Consider the following 23,878-nt stretch of genomic DNA (forward strand, 5'->3'; position numbering starts at 1 on the left):
GGTGGTCAAAAATAAAAGGCAGAGGGAAATGTAAACAAATGATCACATTAGTTGATGTCAAGATACATTTTCAAACGTTTTCAGTTTGACGTTTTTGCAGTTTTTTAGATAGCTTTGCATAAAAAAAAAAAAAGCTCCTTTAAGTAACAAAGTACGATGCTAAAAATATTTAGAAAATAAATATCAGCTGGCAAATTCCACTTATGTTCATTCAACACATCAACACAAAATGGCCCTGAAGGGTTTATTTAACAATTTTTGTGCGTGTCCTGGATGACTTTTATTTTACCTTTTCTTTTTTATATTCCCCTGATGCTTTCCCCCAGTGGGATGCCGTCAGGAAGCGAGGAGGTTTTTTTTTTTTTTCGTTTTTTTTTTAAGTTGAACAAATGTTTGAATGGAGTTTGACTTCACCAGTAAATCCCCATGACGTTTACATAACTTCAGCCCCTCTTACTGCACAGACTCTCATCCTGCTGTATTTGGAGCAAGACAATACATCAAACCAACTTGCTTGATTTGGATCACTTCATAGAAATACACTCTGTCCTTCATTCGCCTTTGTCATTTACATTTTTTTTTTTTTTTTTGCGGAAGGAAGAAAAATGTAAAAATTTAAATGTTGACTAAAGTGTTTGTAAGCTTGTATTCAGGCAGGTTTGAGTTCAACGTGCAACCTGAAGGCGGCGGCGTTGGAGAAAAGAAGGTCATGAGCAGGAATGTCACCCACCACTGCACTATGTGTCCTAGGGCTCTTTTTCTCATGACCGGCGTGGCGTAAATCTGTACGGTGAGGGGTGTGAAACCAATGTTGGTCATTTTTGCAGGTGCGCACAAGATGGCACAGTTGAGAAAAAGGGCAGTTTGCGCCGTTGTGGGCGTGAACACACCTGACTCCCTACGCCGCCAATCGAAGCGGTTCCTCTCATTGCCTTTAAATTTGGCACACACATCTTGCATGGAAAAGGACGTACTAATCTGTGCGTACAACGTAAGCAGGCGCTTTCATAGTGATAACCACTAGAGACTTTAATGTCATACCCGCCCCCCCCTGACCCCCGTCCCCCCGCACCACCACATAGCTGCGTGCCGGCCAATGAAGGCTCTGAATCTGTCCACCTCTGCTCCGATCAAATTCACCAAGCAGCAGAATAATTCACATAACTGCAGAAGGGCTAGAGTACAACAGGAAATGGAACGAAATTTTCACGACGTGTCGCAGTCGTGACGATCACAATACTTTATTATGAAGAATTCATCTTATTTGCCAAATTGACTTGGGGTGACCAACGGATGGTATTTCTTCCTCCTCCGTCACTTCCTGTCGGGCAAGGAGCACGCCGTCATTGAAGAGTTTTCATCATGATAGGTGGGTCGTATTTTATTTCCGCCTGCAGAATTACGAGTAAGGCAGGCAGGTGATTTGCATTCACCGCAGCCTGTTCATTCATCATTCATGACGTCTTAAGCACATCTGCAGCCCATCTAGCCAGCAACACACTTGAGTGAACACAACAAGTCGTTCTGGACGGTTCGGAGCACATTTCCAGCTCTACATTATACATCACTCGTCAAAGGCGGTGTTTTAAATGGCAGTTTGGAGTGGAAGGAGCAGGCAATTTCAGGCTTATGGAGTTTTACTGTTTTTTTTGTTTTTTTTTTTGTACCTGAGGAAGTCAAGTCCAAAAGAATTCTTTGCAATAGTATCTTCTACTGTGGTATTATGTGTCCCCAAGAATCTAAACACAGTATTCTGAATGATATCGTGCTGGTGGTGGAATAAGAATGAATTGGATAAATCCATCCTTTTCATTCATCAAAGGGTGCAGCCATTTTGACATTTTACTGCCACCTGCTGTTGACAGAAATAGATGTCAAAGAGCATTTGGCTTGCATTGTGCGACCAAACCCACAAAGCAGGTGACGTGAGCCCCTCGACAAACTAGCTTGCTACCCAGGGACGCTAATTTTCTGTCACAAATTCGATACAAATCCGACTTTTTTGTGTTTTTAACCACACCACCTGTTTACTGGTTAATATTCTGTGTTTGACGTGTTTTTTTTTGGTTTTTTTGCCATTGAGTTTCCGGTTTCCACACACAACATTGTAATGCTAATGCTAGCATTTTAACGAGCTAACTAACGCACACGTCTTGGCGAGTAATTAATGCATAAATAACGACCCGACGGAATCCCACATCCTTTCAGAATAATAACCAAGGTTAGTCGAGCTAAGTTTATGAGTGCCCTAGTAACAAGCAGTTGCAAATAAGAGTGCATTGTGCATTTTGACATTGCTGAGACTTGGGGTTAGTGATTACAGTACAGTACTAAACCTCTCTGAAAACTTACAAGTTCTCTCACCATTTTATGACAATCGCTTAAGAGAGGCTTTTTAGAGGTTACTATTTTTTGTGTGCTGATTTCCACAACTGTGAAATTGAGTTTTTAGTGATGTTATCTAAAGTTTTTGTTAGTTGCCGTGGAATACACGACCGAAGTATGGTCTACGAGCTATATAATTAATCGAGAGAGTGCAACGCTTATTTACATGGCATTTCTGTACCGAATTTTACTTTGCACTTCATCTATGTTCGAGTTGTGTTTTATGTGTGTTATGGTGTACAGTCGACCCACGCATACCTAGAATATGCGAGCCCAGGGTGCCGAACCACCCTGGGCTCGCATATTCGTGGATGTATTTATTTAGTTAGTTAGTTTCAATAATAAAAAAAAACGTTTTTGAACAAATATTATTGGGGGGGGGGCGTGACCGCCCCTTTTTTCCTCCTCCCCCCGTTTTTCGTGGGAAATGGTTATTGGTGGGAGTGTTCTTTGAGGAATTTGGGGGGGTTGGCAATTGACTGGGATTAATTAAAAAGACGATCAAACATATTCCGTAATTTGTATGTTCGATCATTTTGACTATGTTAGAGTTGAACTGAGGACATCGTGATCAGCACTCGAGCTGGGTCCAACACTTGGCTAACACCCCCACATCCCTTGGCTAACACCCCCACATCCCCTTCAGTGGAAGTCCCGCACAGGTCATACAAATGAGACGGCGGGAGACACATTTATGGCCACAAGGTGGGAGTGTTGCACTTGTTGGAAAAAAAAAAAAAATGCACCACAATGCAAACAGCATCAGGCCACAGCCAAGCAAGGATGCTGATCAATTCCCAGCATCACTTTCTCGCTCTCCTTTCTCTCTCTCTCACACACAGGCAATCAATCAATACGTGGACAGGAAGCAGAGCGAGCAGGCGGACTGCAGTGGACGGGAAGGAGGACAAGGACAAAAGGGAGGGAAAGGAAAAAGAGGACACCCGCTTTTTGTTTTGTGTGTGTGCTTTTTTTTTTTTTTGACGTCATCTCAGGTTGGAGGAGGAGGGATGCGAGAGAGCAAAGGAGAAAGAGAGAAAGAGCTTCTCACAGCATCTAGGAAGAATCCTCACATGGCCATGACAGGATTTCACATCGTCGGGGAGACTTGACGTTGGGAAGCAACTGAGCTGACGTTTTCTTTCCTTTTCCTTTTTTTTTTTTTTTTTTTTTTTTTTTTTTAAAGCATGTCAACAGTTTAATTAAGGAGCTACTGTGTATGTGAAGATGAGCGTGCCCATGCTGAAGATCGGCGCCGTGCTGAGCACCATGGCCATGGTCACCAACTGGATGTCCCAGACGCTGCCCTCGCTGGTGGGACTTAATGGGACCACCGTCGGCGTCTCCCCCGATGGCACACACGAACGCATCGTCAGCGTATGTACTCTTCCTTTTATGATGCACACACACACACACACACACTTCGAGGATTTGTTATGTGACGTCAGCTGAAGTTGTCACACGAGAGGAATTAAGCATCCAAAAGTCCACGGAAGATTCAAGAAGACTGGCAGGTCGAAACATTAGGTACACCCTCTAATAAGATCCGTTGTGGGAGTTGAAGCAAACACTAATGTTGGAAGACGGGAGACCAGTCCCGAGGCCACATTTTGAAGGTCTTGGATTTCTTTTTTTATTATTATTTTTTTATTTTTTTAGGTTTTTACTGAGTCCCACTATTGGCAGAATAAAATTCCGATGACCAATTAATTGGCCGACTAATAAATTAAAATTTGTAATAAAAATTTGCTTTGTGGTCTGTTAATGCTCACAGCAAAAATGATATGAATTAGAGGTAGAACATTAGTCTGTTTAACTCATTCACTGCCAAAAACGTTTTTATGTCTTTTCACAGTCCAGCCATTCAATCCCAGGAATTTATTTCTATTTTTTTTTTTTTCAAATGTTAGGGTAAAAGAGGGTCTGAAAATGTCTGGCAGTTAACAATGTACCTTAGTATTTTTTTAACTTTACAACAGAATTTTTTTTTTTTGGAGGGAGGGGGGGAATATTTAAATGTCATTATCTTAGTCTTATGTTGTAATGTGAAAATGTGTATATTTTTTAAATCTTAAAGTTCTAAGTGAGCTAAAATTGGCTGATTTAAAAAAAAAAAAAAAAAAAAAACTGGTGCGCCGTGACACTGGCAATGCGAGCCCGAGGGCAAAATGAAGGGAAATGCAGGTATTTTGTTCCAGCTTAACACAGAAAAAAATGTTCTGTCATAGAAAAGTATACAGACCAAGAAGCTGAGCAGGACAGTTTACCCCCCAAAAAAACAACCCAACAATCTGTTGCGGGCCCGGACAAAAAGTGTTTGCAGTGTCAAACATTATACCCTGGTGTATTTGTGTTTTGGATGCTGTGCGTTCATGTCTTCATGTTTATGTTATGACTTCTTTTTCCTTCTTTTTCATGTGTTTGTTCAGGTTATGCATGCCAAAGTGTGTTTGGTATGTTCAGGTTGTGTTTTCATGTTAAAGCGGAAGTCAAGTCCAAAATTCTCTCGACAATATTATCTTCAATGCGCCTCCACTGGTCTAAACACCGTCTCGTGTTTGTGGAATGTGAATTAAGCAGCAAAATCCGCTCGTTTTTAGCCATTTCATGAGGCGGCCAATTTTCGTCACTTGCTGTCGACCCAAAATGACATCACGGTTTGTGTTCGGTTTAGATTCCGCGTCTGCTATGTGTTAATGACAAATCGCTGGCATTGAAACCAAAATCTCATAATAAAAAAAATGAAAATAAACAGAGCCACAAATCCATAGTATTAGCCAGTCCATGCGTGCGTGCTAGTTTTACAAATGATTGACCAATGAAAGTGAAGATTTTTGGAGGTACGAGGACTCCGTCCGCTCAATGCCAGCGAAAATCATAGGAAAGGAACAACAACCACCGAATGGCAACACCGGAGACTTTCTTTTTTTAATAAATGGAAGTCGAATGTTATGTGCAGCATTTCAACACACACACATGCCCGTCGTTTGTGTTACCAGGGGTGATATTTTCTCTCTGGGAAGGCTGGCTCGCCCGTGGGACATCTGGCCTTTTGTTACCGTAGCAACAACAAACCACGGCAAACCCCCATGTTGATGTCAACACCCACGCGCACACGCGCGCACACGCACAGATGGAGATGTCAGAGGCTGAGTGAGGCTCCTTCGAGATACTTGTCATTTTATTCTGTCGGAATTACAAACAGAGTCAACGAAGCAACTAGCCAATCGCTGCTCCCCGCATGTAACGATTGACACCTTGGCTGGCCAATGACTGCGTCCGCAATTTCTATTCCCGGCCAGGTGCAAGCAATTATGAAAACAATACAAACTGTGCGGTGATCTACTTGGAGTTGCGTTTTTATTGGAAAAGTGTCCAAATATGCGGCGGCTTCAGAGAAAAGGAAATTCTGTGAAAGCGCCAGTTGGACCCGAACGAAGCGCGATGGCCGCTTTCCCGCCAAATCTCCCGCTCGGGGACCCGGGGGAGCGCTTCATTTAGCCCGAGATTCCCACTTTTCTAGGCCTGAGTGCGCAATTATGCAAAAACGAAGCGAAAAAAGGGGAAGCTGGAGGATTGTTGTTGACATTTTCAGCGCGCGTGTGTGCAGGGTGTATTTCCGGGCTCGGAGGAGGCTTGGCAGGTGTACAGCACCGCCTCGGACCCGGACGGCCGCTGCGTGTGCGCCGTGGTCGCTCCCGCCGGCAACCTCTGCAAGCGAGACCACCGCAGTCGCCAACTCAGCCTGCTGACTCAACAGGTGTGTGTGTGTGTTTTTTTTTAATGTAAGAAAAGAAAAAAAAAGAAGCATTTGGCCTCAACCACCCACACAGTCTCATACACACACATGCACACTTCCTGCTCTAACACATGCTGGGGAGGCCGAAGACCAGCGGGAAACAAACACAAACAAACAAACAATCTCTCACACACACATGCACAAATCAACGCACTGAAAAGATTAACAAGCACTAGGGATGTAACGATTCATCGAAAATCGATCAAAAATGGATTCGAACCGAATCACCGATTTGAATCGAGACCAATCGAACTCGGACATCTCAGCGCTCACAAGTTCTATACAACAACACAACACCTTAGAATATACTCATTTAGAGTGCTAAAACATGAGGTCTTTATTTATTTTTTTTTCCATTCCAGATGTACACCACATTTTGAACGTGTACATCAAATGATGTGCTTGCGCCAAACATCATTGCGTAACGCGCTCGTGGATGGCTGCAGCAACACACTAGCGCACAGAGACAAGCATGGGAGTGATTTTAAAAAAAAATTGAATCGAATCGAAAATCGGGAACTGAAAATCGAAAATCCAATCGAAAATCAGGAACAGACAATCGAATCGAATCGGGGCTTCAGTGAATCGTTACATCCCTAACAAAGACACGCAAAAATACACGCATGAAACATTAGCACACAAATGGAAAACGTCACACCCAAAAAAATGCATGAGAGCACACATAAACACATGGATTGACACACAAACGTGTTACACACACACACACACACACACATAGAATGACTCACAAAGCACGCATGCGCAAATGAACGCACTAAAACACCAATATTCACACGCACACAACTACAAACATACACGCGTAAAAACCCAAACAAAAAGATATCACACACCAAAATGCACAAGAACGCAAAGAAGCACACACGTTTACACACAAACACGCACAGGCGTACTGAAAATAGAATGCACACACCGGTGAAAGTACACACAATAGCTATAACACACATGCAGTGTTTTTTGTTTTTTTTTTTGGTTCGGGTTTGCGATGACGACATTGTTGGAGATGGCGAGCGTTGAGCGTTGCTGTGAGAAATGTGCGCTCAATAATTCATGGCTGCTGTCAGAAGTGAGCGTTAGCGTGCAGCCCTCTCATCATGTTCACACACATTAAAAAAAAAAATAAATAAAAAATCTCTTACGGGCTGGGCACGCCCTCACATCAGCACACGTGCAACAAGTGGATCACAGTCGCATCGCTGAACCCAATCCGCTTTTTCCTAACCCAACATTGGCATTTTGCTGAATGGAACTTACAAACGTTCCAAATTGTCTTTGAGGTTTTCCAGGCTCCTACATTCAAATTTGTCCATAAAAGTCATTCAAAATTGTCTTTGATGTTTGCCAAAATGTGTTCAATGAAGTTTACAAAACCACGCACGATAGATTGCAACTATCAAAGATTTCCTCAATGAGACCGACGTGCATTTTTTCCTAACTCAGTGTTCACATTTTGGTAAAAAAAAAAAAAAAAATCGCAAAACAATTTCCAGTCTGGGACAAACTATAAATATCACTTTGGTCATCAATAATTTCGAGTCTTCCGCATTTTTATCGTTGAAATGATGTTTACAAGGATGCGTACGTCAAGTCGTAAAGAGCAAAGATTCTTTGAGTCTTCAAAAACCTAACATGCGCATTTTAGTAAATGTCCATATGTTGGTTATCAAAATGTATTCCGTTCGATGGCACTTTTTGCAGACCGCTCCCGCCAGTGTGAATGTTCATTCTTGATTACTCCCCGATACCGTGTACCGATACCACTCGTACGTTGGTATATTCAAATTTCAACAACATTCTTTCTTCATGGCACAAGTGATGATTTGCTGATGTGTTAAACGGACACCGTGTAGCATCAAATACTGGCAAGGAACAGTTTCTCTGTGTCAGATTAATTTTTTTTTTTCCCCTCTTAAAGAGGAAGTCAACCAAAACGTATTTCTTTTGAGAATATGTTCTATGCAAGCCCACTGGTTGAAACAAGGCATTCTGATAAAAGAAGAGTTAATCCACTCGCTTTTCGCCATCTCCGGGGGCGGCCATTTTCTCACTTCTGTCGACTGAAAATGACATCACAACAGTTGCGATGTCCTTTTCCAAAAACGGGTTGATTTTGCTGCTTAACTCATATTCCACAAACGTAATATTCATCAGAATGCTGTGTTTCAACTAGTGGGCCTACTGGGAACCTATTCTTGAAAAAAATGTGTTTAGGTTGATTTCACTTTAAGTATCAGGGAGTTATATAAGTCTAGTGTTTTCGAAGAAATGTTGTTTTTATTTTTTACATTTAGACATTTCCTCTTTTTGTACCCCAAAATAAATAAATGATCGTTTGGAATAATGGTCATTTCAATTATTACCCAAGTTATCGTGATTGTTATGGCAATGTTGTTGTTGTCGTTCAGGTACAGAACGTGAGTCAGTCGGTGGAGGGGCTCCACCTGCGCACCTCCAGGGACCTGCGGCACTTCCGCGAGTCGGAGCCGCTGCTGCGCGGCGTGGACGGACGTCTGCTCTCGTACGCCGGCAGTCCTCGCACGCTCACGTCCAAGGGGCTGCAGGTACGCTGCCAGCGCAAACGCGGCGGGGGGCTGCGGGGGCGGGCGCCGTGGCTGTGCTGACACCTGCATGGCTGCGCTAAGTAGAAGATTGAGAGCTCTGCATGGCAGAAGGAAAAACAACAAGAATCCGATGGGGAGGAAGGGGAAATTGTATTATTGATGTTGGCTGACGAAAGCAAAGCAGAGGGGGAGGAGACGAAGCGCTTTTATAGTCGAATCTCTGCCTTTTGTTTTTTTTTTTTTTTGGCGGGGTTTTTTTGGGCATTGCAAAATACCTACCAGCTGGCTCATTGAAAGGCCGAATTTGTCTTGGATGTTTTATGAAAATATCGTCGACAATGTTTACGTAAGGTTCTAAATTGTCCACATTTTGGACAAATGCAGACATTAGGTTCATGAAAGGCTAAATTGCCTGTGCTGTTTTCCGGAAATGCGTCGGTCAGATGAGTTAAAAACCGAATTAAACATTCTAAATTGTCGACATTTTAGAAAAATACATACATTAAGTTAATTAAAGACTAAATTGTCTACGCTGTTTTACGAAACTGCGGAAATTAGATGAGTTAAAAACCTTAAATTGGGGTTTACCTAAGGTTCATTGCGTTTTTCATTTGAGTTTCGCTCACTTGAGTCTAAAGATCAAATTGTCTCTGCTGTGACAAAAATGCGCAAGTTGAATTTGTTGAAAACCTTTGAAGTGTCTACAGTGTTTATGTAATATTCGTCAAAGGTTCAAAATGTTTATGTTTTACAAAAATGCGTGCGTTTGGCTAGTTGAAGATGAAATTCTTTTTTTTTCTGTGATGTTATGTTGATCCAATTGCCTCAGATACCGAACGAAAATGTGTACGTCAGGAGAGTTCAAAATGCTAAATTGTCTTCATCTACTTAAGGTTGACATACGTTCATTTTGTGCGTCCGTTTTCGGTTGAGAGTTTATGAAGATTCTAAATTGTCTTTCATGTTTTACAAAAATGCGTTAGTTTAGTTGAAGACAATCCTTCGATTTTTTATTTTTTATTTTTTTACAAAAGTACTACTTTGTTAGTTGAACTAAATTGTATGCATAAGGTTAATGACGTTATGTTCATTGAAGATTCAAAATTGTCCGTTTTTTTTTTTTCCTTACATAAAAATGAACGTTAGGTTTGTCGATTGTTTTACGAAAATACGTACATGAGGGTGTGTACGTTAGGCTAGCTGAAGACTCTAAACCGACTTTGATGTTTTCCGAAAATGTGTCCATGAATTTCGTTGAAGACGTTTTCCGATGTTTACGTAAGGCCTTTGTGAAAGGCACGACATTGTCTTTGATGTTTTTTTTTATGTAACATTTCTTGGCTGTTCATGAGAAAAGGTACGCTAGAAGACATGAACGTGTCTTTTGATATTTTATTTTTCCCAAAAGACATTGGCAATGTTTGTTGAAGACTCTACAACATCGTTGATTTTGTTTTCTTTTTCTAAACATTTAAAGACAGGGTTGACCAAAGAATGTAAATCTGCATTGTTTTTGTGGAAATCGGAGACGATTTAGAGTCGTCGTCGTCGAGCTTAACTCACATCTTGTCATAAACATCAAAGGCAATTTCGATTCTTTCCCCCCCCACACACACAAAAGTGCAAACCCAACACAGCTGGACGCTCAAATGGGTCAAGCAATCGAGACTTCAAGCGTGTCGCGTCGACAAGGCGACAATCGTGCCACCGTCAAAGCGGCCAATGTTCATTGGGCTCTCCTTTGTCTTAGTTAGCTTCACTCCGGCGGCGTACTAATCATTTTCACAGCTAACTTTTCCGGATGGTTCCCTGCTCAGATGTGTGAGCTACTCTCTGTGAGCCTGCAGAGTTTAAAGCGCTTCATTTTTTTAGGACACGAGGCATCATCTCGTTATTTTTTTCTTTTTTTTTTTTTTCCCCGTTGCCCGCGAGTGCCAAAAAAGCAGAGGGATGACGATAAAAGCGCTCCCTCAGCTTTGGTTTCACAAGTCAGCGTTAATAATGAAATTTCACATTTATCCTCATCTGATTGTTTTTAGTTTTTCCCCTCCCATGCAGAGCTTCACACTTGAATTGACTATTTCTATTAACTGGACAAACCGATTGTGTCTTTTTTTTTGTTTTAGTAAGCATTCAGTGATTTTTTTTTAGTTGTGCCGCACGGTTGCAACTTTATTTCTTGTAAAATGATGACATGATGACTCTCATTTAGAATCCCCGAGCAACATGGAAAAAAATGAATAAAAGGTCTTATTAAAAGACATATCTTGAAAAATATTCAAGTATTTCCCCCCAGACCCCCAAAAAATAAAACAAAAATAAATAATGACTCCCTTCTTATAAGATTATATTTTCCCCCCAAACTCTATGATTTTATTGAAAAAAAATAAAAATCTGCAAAAGATTGTGACAATATCAGATGACTTTTTTATTTGGACAAAAAACAAACTAAAAATGTTCATATTGGAAGATGGACCTCTTTTTATTTTTCAAATTCTGACTGTGACCTTTTCCCTTGAAAAATAGAAAGTAGGTTGGCCAAAATGTTGCCATTTCTCCCATTGGACTCACAAACTGTGCTGATCTCACCCCTAAAATGGGGCATCGCTGCCATCTAGTGGTGGGTGTGCTTCAGTAAAGTTGTCTCCTTGAAATGTAAAGTGGAGCGGCATCAGACGTTTGCCGCGGCCGTCCCCAAAATGGATCTCAACTCAAAGACTTTGTGACGTCTCCAACAAAACGAGCATTTGGAGAAACCTCGGAGTGTTTACAAAAGCACATGCGTTAAGTTTGTTGAAGACTCAGACAGTGACTAACTTGTCTTGGGCGTTGAAAAAAAAAAAAACGTCATTAGGAGGATGGTTGAAGACGAAATAGACACACGTCGGTTCCGTCGAAATCGTTCCCCATTCCCAGACGATGCGAGGAAACATGATGAAAAAAAAAAAAAAAAATCAATGTCCGACGTGCTCTGACACTGTCGAATTCCTCCCGCAGCATTTTATTGAATTCAGTGAGGGAGAGTGGAAAGAAGAAAAAAAAAAGATGCGAAAAACTTAAAAGAATTTGACTTGCTAATGCCTCCTCCTCTTCCTCATCTTCATGTGACTGCGCCTCCGGCCAACCTTTTCTAATTCCTTCCTTTCATCCGGAAGCCCTGCAGAGAGGAGCCACCACCCCCGTCCCACACTCCAACTCTGCCCCCCCTCCCACTGTGTTGCTAAAAATAGCTTGTGGTTATTGATTATTTAAGTGATTGAAGATAAATACAGCATGCAGCAGCTCCACTTTTTCAAATGTCTTGAATCGTTACTTAAGTCAAACGAACTTAGCATATTTGAATTTACGTGCTCGGGCACTTGAGTCTAAACCTAATGTATATTAAAATAAATAAAAATAAATGATACATGTTTTTTTTGTCATCAACAAATCTAACATTGTGTTTAAGCAGAACCTAACACGTGTTTTTGGGGGGGAGAATTTTTGGGAGAATTCTGTCATACGTTAAGGCAAACGTAATGTATGTGTTTTTATAAACATCCCATGAGAATCTTAAAAAATAATAGAAAGAAATAGAAAAAATAAAAATACATGTTTTTGTAAAAACTTTAAGACAATCGAGTTTCTTCAATGAACCAAATGTACGAGCTTTTGTGAGCATAACAGAAGTTTTTGCGTTTTTGACGAAACTAACATGCGGGTTTTTAGAAACGTAAAAGACAATTTAACATCTTGGACAAACCTTACATACCTGCACATGTTTTTGTGAAGCTTTTTGTACTTTTTATTGTAAACATCAAAGAATTTAGAGTCTTGGACGAACCTACCACACATGTTTTTGTCAATTTCAAAGCAAGTTTATCAGCAAAGTTTTTTTGTGGACATCCAAGATGATTTTGTGGTTCCAAAAATAATGTGGCGTACGTATTTCCATAAATTACGTGTCTTTGCATGCAGGTTTTCGGAAATTGTCCAAGACAATTTGGTGTCTTCTGCAACTTGTAAACATCAAAGACAATTTAGCGTCTTCGCTAAACATAACGTACATGTTTTCGTGAAACCAAAGGCAATGAATTTTATTCTGCATTTTCTTAATGTAAGTGTTTTTGTAATCAAACAATTCAGAGTCTTTGACGGACCGAGGTTAGCCCAGAGGTTTTTGTGAACATCAAAGACAACTGTGCGTTTCCGACGAACCTACGGTACGTCTTTTTGGCATCTTTGACAAACCTAACGTATGTGTTTTCATGAGCATCCAAACGATTGAGCATCTACGATTAATCTATCGTACATGTTTAAGACCAAGCTAACATGCGAAGTTTTTGTAAACATCCAAGACGATTTATAGTCCTAACTAGCATAACGTATATAAAATGAAGCATCTTCAAAGAACCTAACTATCCTGTTTGTGAGAAGATCAAAGACAATTTAGTATTTTTGGCAAAGCAAATGAACACGTTTTCATGAATATCTAGGGAAAATATAGCATCAATGGCAAACCTCAGTGCAACGTAACAGGCCTAATTTTATTAAGTTGTTTTCAACAAATCAAATGTACGTGATTTCTGGAACATCAAAACGACAAGTAGCAGTTTAAGACCAACCAAACGTGTCTTTTTTTTTTATACATACGAACCTAATGTTGTTTTTTGTGAACACCATGACAATTTAGCATCGTCAAGGAACTTAATGTGCGTGTTTGAGAATATCAAAGACAGTTTAGTGAATATTTTCATGAACAATTTAGCCTAACCCAAACGTTTAAGACCAAGCTAACATGCGCGCTTGTCCAAACCACAAATGTCCGAGACAATTTTGCGTTTGCACATGCCAAAGTTAGCACGTACATGTTAAGCCCAAGCTAACATGCGCGTTTTTGTAAACAACAACAACTGATAGTCTTGGACGAAGCTCGCGTACATGTTTCCTGAACGCTCCGATAATTGAGCCTTGAGCGTTTTGAACAAACCTAACATGCTCGATTACGTAAGCGTCCGAGACAATTGGGAATCGTGGACAAAGCCTAAAACCGCAGCGCGCTTTGGAGACGCGGCGCTCGGTCGGATGGAGTAGACGACCGTGATGATGATCGGCGCCACTTCCACCTCCAAAATAACCTCAGCAATGAAGGCGGCAAACAAAAGAGAGAGCCGGATAACAAGTCCACAGAGACGTCTCCCAAACGTCTCCATCCCAATCCAGTTGGCCTGGATTCAGCCCCGCTTAGGAAATCTGCACGGCCAACTCCGTGTCGTCATGAAAAATAAAGCAGTTTTGTTGCGCAACTCATCGCCTGAGTGGCACACGACGGGAGTCCTCAGGGATTATCCCGTGTTGAGCAGATGGGACTTTTGGGGCTCTTTCCATTTAGCCACCGCCGCTTCTCGCTTGGCGGCTCTTTGGCACCTCCCGGCAGAGACCGCAGACAAGTGTCATTTTTAGAAGATGAATTAGTGTCATTTCAAAATGAGGTTTTTTATATATATATATATATATATATATATATATATATATTTACATTTTTATAACGCATTAAAAAAACTCCATTTTATTGACTTCCTGTGGGAGTTTCCCTCTGCTTACTTTGCAGCCACACTTAGAGAAGAGTCACTGTCACAAAGACGGGCTTTTGTGTAGTTTTGCTTTAAAAGGTTGCTCGATGGCAGAATTATAAAAGAATTATATTCAGGTATCGAAAAAAGCTATTGGAACAGTCTTTGAACCAAAATGGGTTTTTTTTCCAAATTAATTCCAACATTTTACTCAAGGAAATATGGTTCCGAGCTATGTAAAAAAATTGTAGTTGAAAAATATGAGTAATCATGATTAATTATGGAAAAGTTGTGATTAATTAGTTTTAAAAAATTTAATCGTTTGACAGCACTAATATATATATATATATATATATTTTTTTTTTTTAACTACAGTTGTTCATGCCTAGCATGAAGTTTTTATTTGGAAGGAGTTTTTTTCCAAAACAAAAATCATGATAATATTAACAGAATGCATTCGCGTTTTCTAGAATAAAACATATTTTTGAAAGAGAGAAAAAAGAACGTAATATTAACAGAATAAAGTCGTTTTGTTTTTTGTTTTTTTTAGAAGGAATTCTTAATTTTTCAAGATAAAAAGCTGTATTTTTGCTAAAGTTAACTAATTGTTCGAATAAAGTCAGTTTTTTTTTTGGGGGGGGGGGGGGGGGGGGAGGGTCAGAGGTGAAAAAAATAATTTTCATATTACCGGTACATGAAGTCATATTTTGGGGATGTAAAGTTTTAGGGGTTTTTTTTCTAATTTTTGACGCCAGATTTTTTTTTTTTCATTGCAAAAGTTCCTAACATTAACATGATCAGTCTTCCCAGGATTTTCACCCACTTTTGTGGCGTTTGAACTTGAAGTTGGTGCAGTACTGGAAACAGCTTCGCAGCTGCAGAGTGACTTATAAAAGAGACGAGTGAGACGTGCGGCTGAAGCGCTTTTCACCAACGGGCGTAATCCGGTTGCCATTGAAGCGCCACTTCAAGCCACACAATGTCGGAAAATAAACCTTTTTGCCGTCAAGTGTGAGAGGATTATCTCCTCACATTGCTTCTTTCGAGAAACAACCAGCCGAGGGGCCTCGGCGCTCTTTTTTTTTTTTTTTTTTTTTAAGGATTCTTTTTTGGGTGGCATCTTTTCCAAAAGGAGTGGCCCCTTAAACTACTAGCTCTCATTCTAAACTGAACACCCTACACTTAGGCCTAAGCCTAAACCTAACCCGCAAACCTGTGTTTCACCTTAAGTGTAAACATAATTCTTGGGCCATATAAATATAGACATAAAGTCACATCAATAAAAACGGTCTCGCCTTGCATGGGTGGCCAACGCTTGCTGAATCACAAAATAACAATCAGGGGAAAGCTGTTTTCCATATTCAAATGAAGGAGAGCAACGATCCAATCAGAACAAAATCAGAACATATTGAATATGAATGAGAAATCCAGGTGTCTAAACCAGTGTTTTTCAAACTTTTTGGAGTCAAGGCACATTTCTTTCATTGATAAATATCCCGCGGCACACCAGCAGCTGAAATTGTGAAAAAAAAAAAAAAATGTTTATATAAGCATTTTTTTATATTGAAGAATGACGTTATTTTGTAACGTCTTGAATAGGAATTAAGTAAACACAAAGTAAAAAGTATTTTATAATGTTTCATATTGATACTTACTCAGTGTGAAACCAGGGCCTGTTTGGATAAACATGCGTCACTAATTTGCTTGTCTCTAAACAAAGACAATGAGCTACCTGCTACTGCTGCTGCTGCCACCTGCTGGTATGGAAGACTACTAGAATGTAGTCAAGACATGATTACGCTGCCAGGCACACAAATTAGATCATTTCCCACCGTCCTCACTTTGAAGTGTTTGGCGTTTGGCTAACGGTCTGCTCGCTTTGGCCGTTCAGGAGCTGAAGGGTCAGGTGACTCAGCTTCAGCCCCTCCTGTCCACGGCCGATCAGTACCGCTCCGACGTTCAGACGCTGGCGGCCCTGCGAGGCCAGCTGCTCAACCTGTCGGCGGTCCTGACGGCCATCCAGGAGGAGGTGGGCGCGTACGACTACGAGGAGCTTCAGCGGCGAGTCCTGCTGCTGGAGACCAGACTGCACAGCTGCATGAACAAGCTAGGTCCGCTACACCGGTGTTTTTCAAACTGCGTGCCCCCTGAGATGGCTAAAAACGGGTGGATTAACTCTTATTTCCACAAACGCAATATTCAACAGAATTTCTTGTTTCAACTAAGTGGGCTTGCATAGAACATGTTCTCGAAAAAAATAGGTTTGGGTTGACTTCCTCTTTCAGTATCGGTGGGTGATATGGGTAGCCTCCATGAGTACCCGATACCTAAAAATGAAGGCCAGTTTGTCCCCATACTTCAGTATCTGCTCTCGGTACTCACCCATTCCTAATTTATTGCTGAAGATTTTAAGATAAGTATAGAATTATTTTTCCATTATTAGCAACGGTTGATTTTTTTTTTTTTTTTTTTTTTTTTAATTCTCTATTTTTCTGTGAAATAAGTCATAATGTTACGAGAGTGAAGTTCGATTTTTCAAGAAAAAAAGGAATATTGCGACAATACAATGGAATTTTGGGGGTGATAGAAAGTTGTATTTCTTCTACCTTTTTCTTGTAAGAAAAAAGGGATATTATGATAATTAAGTCCGATTTTTTTTCAAGAATGATATAATCTTACTAAAAAAAATTTGAGAATTGTCTTCTATTAATCTTCTATTTTAATGAAGTTGTTTTTTTCTCAAAATGTTACAAGAAGTTGTAATTTTCAAGAATGAAGTATTTTTAAGGCCTAAAGAAAAAAAACATTTGATTAAATAAAAAGTTTTTTGTTCTTTTCCAAGATAAAAAATCATTTTTCAACATTAAATGCTTGTATTTTCTGTGACAAATGGTATATTACATAGTGAAATGTCTTCAAGAATGAAGTTCTATTTTTTTCTCAGATAAAAAAAAATTAAATACAATTTTATTTGTGAAAAACAGTCATAATAGTATGTGACATGAGTTGTTTTTTAAAATCGTAATCTGACCAGAATTCTGTCACATTTACTAAAGATGATTTGCTCATGATAAAAACCCTCTCAGCATAAATTCACATTTTTTTGAGAGGAATAAAGAAAAAATGCAGTCATCTTACAAGTAAAAAGTTGTGTTTTTGGAGAATAAATAATAATTTTGTTTAAATCATAACCCCACGACAATTAAAGTGTTTCCGTGCTCTTTTTAGATGTCGTTATGTATTTTGTTCCTAATGAAACGGCCCTTGAGCATCTGGAACACTTGTCACGCATTACGAGGTGACAGCGGAACATAAAAACCTTCCCCAAAGTCCAATTGTATCGATTGATGTATTTTACTGTTGTTCTATTGCAGCGAAATAAAAAGCATGTTTGCTGTCTTTGCGTGTTGTGGGCGGGCAGGTTGCGGTCGCCTGACAGCCGTCAACGGTCCCATCACCGTGCGGGCGTCGGGGTCCCGCTTCGGCTCCTGGATGACTGACGCCATGATTCCCAGCTCTGACAGCAGGGTGAGTCTTAACACTTCACCGTCTGTCAGCACGTGTGTGCGCGTGCGCGCGTGTGTGCGTAAAACAAGTCAAGCCGGCGCTTGAGAGGTGATCACCAGACCGCCGGCTTATCCAAAATGTTTGTTTGTTTTTTGTCTCTGCCTGGCGTGCTTAATTATTTAAACAAGTGTTTTTCAAACTGGGGCCCCTGAGGGGTACACAAAATAATTTAATTTTGAGGTCGTTGAAATGACAGTGGACTTCTGTTGTTCACGTCTGACCAAGCGGGAAATTAACACCTAGAAGCATTTTCCGGCAAAAATGGGCGTCGCCCCCCCCCCCCCCCCCCGCCACCAAAAAAGTAAGTCCTCTGTATTATTTTTTTAGAGACTAAAGTTATCTCTTGTTGTAATATTTTAAGAATGGAAATGTTTTTTTAATTCACTTATTTAAAATATGACTTTCTTCCCTGTGATTTTAATATCATGGTATTGCAAATTTTGATCCCTGACACAATGACATCAACACACAGTCAAGGTGTGGCAAAAAACTGTTTGAATCGGAGCATCGATTTTTAAGATTTAAGAAATAGGAGGAGCGCGGTTGTCAAATCCAAACTAATCAAATCATTCCACGTTCAAATAACAAGCAAAGAATACTGTGAATAGGTCTGTTTTTTTTTGTTGTTTTGTTTTAAGATAAAAGTAGTCCCTTTTTTTGGTTGTTCCCAGAGAAAAAGTGTTGAAATATTGCATTGTTGTACTCGTGTGTTGAGGTGTGGTCCATGGACGGCTTCTACCGTGGCCGGCGCGTGCTGGAGTACCGCACCATGGCCGACTTCACCAAGGGCCAGAACTTTGTGCAGCACCTGTTGCCGCACGCCTGGGCCGGCACGGGCCACGTGGTCTACAACGGCTCGCTCTACTACAACAAGCACCAGAGCAACATCCTGGTAGGCCAAAACGACGTGCGCGGACATTTTTGCTCAAGCCCTCGCCCAAAATTTGATGACAGCCAATATTTATGTAGTCATGCTCATTTTGGGGATTTATGATACATTCAACTGTCGTTAACTAACCAATTATTTAAGAAATAAAAATGTATTTGGGTTTTATGTCAAATTGTTTGTTTTAAGAACAAAATTATGCTTGCTCATTTTTTATTGTATTTATTCATGTAATGATAATCGACACATTTTATTTAAAAATCATAAAAATCAATTTAAAACATTCCTAATATTTTTGCATTTTATGTAAAAGAAAAGTTTATTTCAACAAAAGCATAATGCATATTTTTATTTGTAATTAATTGTATTCTGTTTTTAAAAGCCAACCAATTAACAAAATGATTAGCAAAATACATATTTTGTTTTATGTCAAATACTTTACTAATAGATGAAAAATCAGTTCATAATTTTATGTTGTGCTGTTATTCATTGAATAATAATCTTATTTTGTATATTATGTCCCAACAATTCACATGAATATTTTTAGATATTTTGAAAAATATTTTATTCATAACATAATGCATGCTCATTTGTCAAATTTTAATAATTGTCATTATAGTTGATTATTCAATAACCCCCAAATTACTTACTCAAATAAATTATTTCCCTTCTGTTTTTGTAAAAAGATGTTGTTGTTTTTTTCTCCAAGAGTAAAATAATGCAAGCTCATTTGTTTGTGCGTATGTGTATGCATGTTGTAGGTGCAATACCACTTCCGCTCTCGCAGCGTGCTGCTGCAGCGTAGCCTTAGCGGCGCCGGCTACAACAACACCTTCCCGTACAGCTGGGGCGGATCCTCCGACATCGACCTCATGGCCGACGAGACGGGCCTGTGGGCCGTTTACACATCCATACCCAACGCTGGAAACATTGTGGTACGACAAAACTAACTAGCTGGCATTCGCCTTTATCTGAGTTGCAAGTGTTAGCATTGATCAGAGTTGTGACGTTGTAACGGCCTAATGTTGCCATTCAATGGAGTTGGAATGGATTCTAGCTGGCTAAAGTACCGTAGCAGTCAACGGAGATGGTAGCTGGACAATTATTGTAATTGGCTAATGTTAGAATTGATCAGAATTCTTGCTGAACTAGCTAACATTTGCATTCATTTAAATTGTAACTGGCTAATGTTTCGCCTGATTTTTCATAATAGGTTAATGTTAGCTTTCATCACAGTTGCGAGTGAGCCAGTTGTAACTGGTTGATGTTAATATTTGTCAGTAATATTTGTTAGTTAACAGATTGTCATAACTGGCTAACGTTAGAATTCATTGGATTTAGACAATTATCACAAGTGGATGATGTTATCATTCATCAGAATTCTTGTTGAACTGGCTAATGTTTGCATTCATTTAAATGTGTTAATGAGCTGATTGTGACTAGCTAGCATAACTCGCGTCATAACTCGCTAATTATAGCATTCATCACAGTTGCTATTTAGCTATTTTTAACTGGCCGACATAAGCATTTGTCAGACTTGTTAGTTAACAGACTTGTACCTGACTAACGATAGAATTCAACAGACTTCAGTCAGGCAGTTTTTATCACTGGCTGATATTAGCATTCCTTAAGAGTTGTGAGTGAGATAACGAACGTCCTTCATCGGACTTTTTAGTCAATTTTTGTAACTGGCTTACATCAGCATTCATCAGTGCTGTACCCGGCCGGCTCACGTTAGCGTTTGTCATCCAAGTATTTAATCAGCCGATTGTTACGCTATCTCCTCTGCGCTCAGGTGAGCCGCCTGTGTCCCCGCTCCCTGGACGTAATACGTAGCTGGTCCACGGGCTTCCCGAAACGCAGCGCGGGCGAGGCCTTCATGATCTGCGGCGTCCTCTACGTCACCAACTCGCACCTGGCTGGAGCCAAGGTCCACTTTGCCTACAACACCAACACGTCCACCTACGAGTACACGGACGTGCCCTTCCACAACCTCTATTCGCACATCAGCATGATGGACTACAATCCCCGAGAGAGGGCACTCTACACCTGGAACAACGGTCACCAGGTGCTCTACAACGTCACTCTCTTTCACGTCATACGCACCGACGGGTAGACCACGTTAGACCAGTCTGGAGAGGGGTCACGACGGACACGGTCGGGTTTGTCGAGTTTGTGGTGGATGTGTCAAGTCCGCATGGTTTTGTTGCTTCAATAAACATCAACAAACTTTATGCCTCTCTTCTTCCTCTTCTGTTTCAGTCGAGAAAAAAAAAAATCCTGAAAATGATTGCCGTCGCGGTATTTGAGGGTCGCAGGTAACGTTAGCATTGCCAAGAACGGCTCTTGACTTAAGTTAGCATTAATTAGGATAGTGTCGTGACTGGCTAACGTTACCATTCATTACAGTTGTTAGTTTGGACAATGTAATTGTTAGCATTCATCATGATTGTTCATTTGTAGATTGTAAGTAGATAACATTCGCACTCGTCAGATTTGTTAGTTTTGTAACTGTCGTAACTGGCTAACCTTTGCAATCCTCAGAGTTGCCAGTTAAGCAAATTGTCTTAGTTGGCTAACATTAGCATTTGTTAGACAAGATGGCAGGAATTTTTTGTAACTTGCTAACATTCACCTTCCCCACAGTTGCCAGGTAAACAGATTGTCATAGTTGGCTAACATTAGCCTTTGTCAGAGTTGCTAGTTAGCGAATGGAAGTAGCTGGCTAACATTAGCATTTGTCTGAGTTTTTAGCTGATTATGGTAACTGGCTAGCGTTGTTGTTTTTTTGGTTTTTTTTTGTTGTTGCTGTTTTTTCTCAAAGTTGGTAGTCGGAAACGCTAACGGAAGCCCGTTTAAAATGATAGTCGGACTGGCCTATTGACAATTACAATTTGATCCAGCTGGACAAAATGGAGGATAAATGGATGGCGGAAGGTTACCCCAGCTGTAGACGGAAGGCGATAAATGGCCCACGATTTTTTTATAAAATGCTCAGCTCTGTAAGTAGTGAATTGTAAATGGCAGTCGTCATTGCCGTTAGCAAACTGTCATAATCGGCTAACGCTAGCATTCGACAGAGTTCTTAATTAGTGGATTGTAACTCTTAGTATTCAACACACTTATGGCGGCTTGCATAAATGGCTAAATTTAAAGAGTTGTTGTCGCTAGGGTTGTTTGCTATGATTTTTAACGCGCTAACTCATGCTAACAAGAGCTTTCTCATCACAACACTGCAATTGCAAGCTTGGTTTCGTTTAAATGATGTTTTTGTTTTTGTTCCCGCACTAGCTTCTTAATTATTGACGGTGGCCAACTGGAAAATGTTATTTTGGCGCACTTCAACCTTGGCGTCTGTATCACTTTCGCCTCCTCATTTATTCATCTCCTCGTTTATCCTCTGGCTTTTGGTCCCGCTGGTCAGATAGCCGGCTGCTAAATAATGCACCCCCATTAAAAAGAGACCACCTGAGCAGGGCGGTGAAACAAAAGGGAAGGTGGTGTGCATTGTACAAAACACACAAACGTACCTTATATTTAATGAGTGGCCGAGGCTCTTGTTAATATTTAACAAGCAGGGAGCACCACCTTGTTGAATCTATTTATAGCCTTCAGAGCAAGCCAGCAGCCAATTAGAGTCACACACACTCATGCACACACACTCACGACCTGAGATGAATGATGTTGTTTTTACACAAGAGGGCGATTCATCCATTCAAATTGAACAGAAAGTGATGTGATGAGATATCGCATGAGAATGTATGATGAGAAGTTGCACCCCAAAAAAACTGAAAAATAAAACTCAAAAAGCGTAAAAGGAACTGTTAACTAAAGCAATAAAAAAAAATGGATTAAAATAAAAGTAAAACTGCTCGCCCACTGAAGTCATTCTTAACTGTTGTACAAAAAAATGTTAACCACTGCCAAAACCTAAATCAAACTAAAACAAAGTCAAACTATTACTGCTTGTAGAAAAGATGTTAAGTTTGACCAAAAAAAAAACAATCAATAAAACAAATATACAGTAAAACTGCTCGCCCTTTGAAGTCAATGTTTAAAAAAAAAAAAAACGGTTAACCTGTGCACAAATTTAAATTGAACTAAAATAAAGTCAAACTTATACTGGCAACTAAATAAAGCTCAGTGAAAAAATGAAATCGAACAATAATACAGCAAAACTACTGGCCCGTTGATGTCCTGCTTAAATGTCAACTGGCACAGAAGTGAACTCAATAAATAAATCAAATCAAATCGGTTGCCCTTTGGAAACACCTGACCGATGTCACTGAATAATAAAGATAAGGTAAAAGCAACAAATAACCTACCAAATAAAATGTCCCAAAAACATGTAAGCAACCCTTTTCAGTTGGGCCTTGTATTGTGTACTTTTATGGCCTCGTCAAATCCCATCTCATTATAACTCCAGCCAATCACACACCCTCTCTCTTGCATATTGATGAGGGGGCGGAGGCTTTAAGGTCTACTTTAGGCTACGTGCTCTGTTTATGTGTACGCGTGTGGCGCCAGCTCGGATTTGCTGATTCGCACTTTCACCCTTAGGTAGCTTCTTTGTGCGCGCGTGTGTGCGCGCGCGTGCGCGTATCCATATTGTGTCTCAGTAGGACACACAGGAAATGACTGTTTGGTCAGGAAGAGGCACGCATGCTGTTTCCCAGTCTGAACTATTTACGTACACGCGCGCGTGCGTGCTTGCGCCCCCCCACCCACACCACCCACATACACACACACACACAAGCACGCGTGCACGCACGCGCGTACGCACGCGGATCCATTGTAAAGCTTGTTCGTGTGTGCGCACTCTTTGTTTATCGTGGGACCAGAGTGATGTGTGAATTAGAGCGTGCGCGCGCGTGTGTGTGTGTGTGTGTGTGTGTGTGTGACAGGAAGTAGGCCTAACTGGGCGCGCGTGTGTTTACAATCACACGGTTATGCACAAAACCACACGCACGCCCAAACGCATGCACTCATGCATAAAAGATGAGCGCCTCTTCTAATGAACACACATACACATTTGATAGACTAATGTTGTTTATTTGCGGCTGTGTGTTTTCTTTTCTTTCCTCTCCACTCCTTTCGTTTCCTCCTTTCC

General features: G+C 40.5%; 1 protein-coding gene across 2 annotated transcripts; it reads left to right on the forward strand.

The window, feature by feature from the left end:
• The first annotated feature begins 1,898 nt into the window (after positions 1 to 1,898).
• LOC147146577 (noelin-2-like) lies at positions 1,899 to 21,002 on the forward strand. 2 transcript variants are annotated; one of them, XM_086034244.1, is made up of 10 exons: positions 1,899 to 2,221; positions 2,935 to 3,090; positions 3,228 to 3,762; positions 5,996 to 6,145; positions 8,608 to 8,763; positions 16,207 to 16,426; positions 17,737 to 17,843; positions 18,598 to 18,774; positions 19,530 to 19,703; positions 20,564 to 21,002. In XM_086034244.1, exons 3-10 carry the CDS (start codon positions 3,613 to 3,615, stop codon positions 20,882 to 20,884), a joined length of 1,455 nt encoding a protein of 484 aa, XP_085890370.1. In that variant the 5' UTR covers positions 1,899 to 2,221; positions 2,935 to 3,090; positions 3,228 to 3,612; the 3' UTR covers positions 20,885 to 21,002. The 2 variants fall into 2 exon arrangements, with proteins under 2 accessions (XP_085890370.1, XP_085890372.1); XM_086034246.1 differs by lacking the exon at positions 2,935 to 3,090.
• The last annotated feature ends 2,876 nt before the right edge of the window (positions 21,003 to 23,878 follow it).

The sequence above is a fragment of the Filicampus tigris genome, chromosome 6 (assembly GCF_054856515.1).
Source record: "Filicampus tigris isolate MCC_2025a chromosome 6, RoL_Ftig_1.0, whole genome shotgun sequence".
NCBI classification, from domain to species: Eukaryota; Metazoa; Chordata; class Actinopteri; order Syngnathiformes; family Syngnathidae; genus Filicampus; species Filicampus tigris.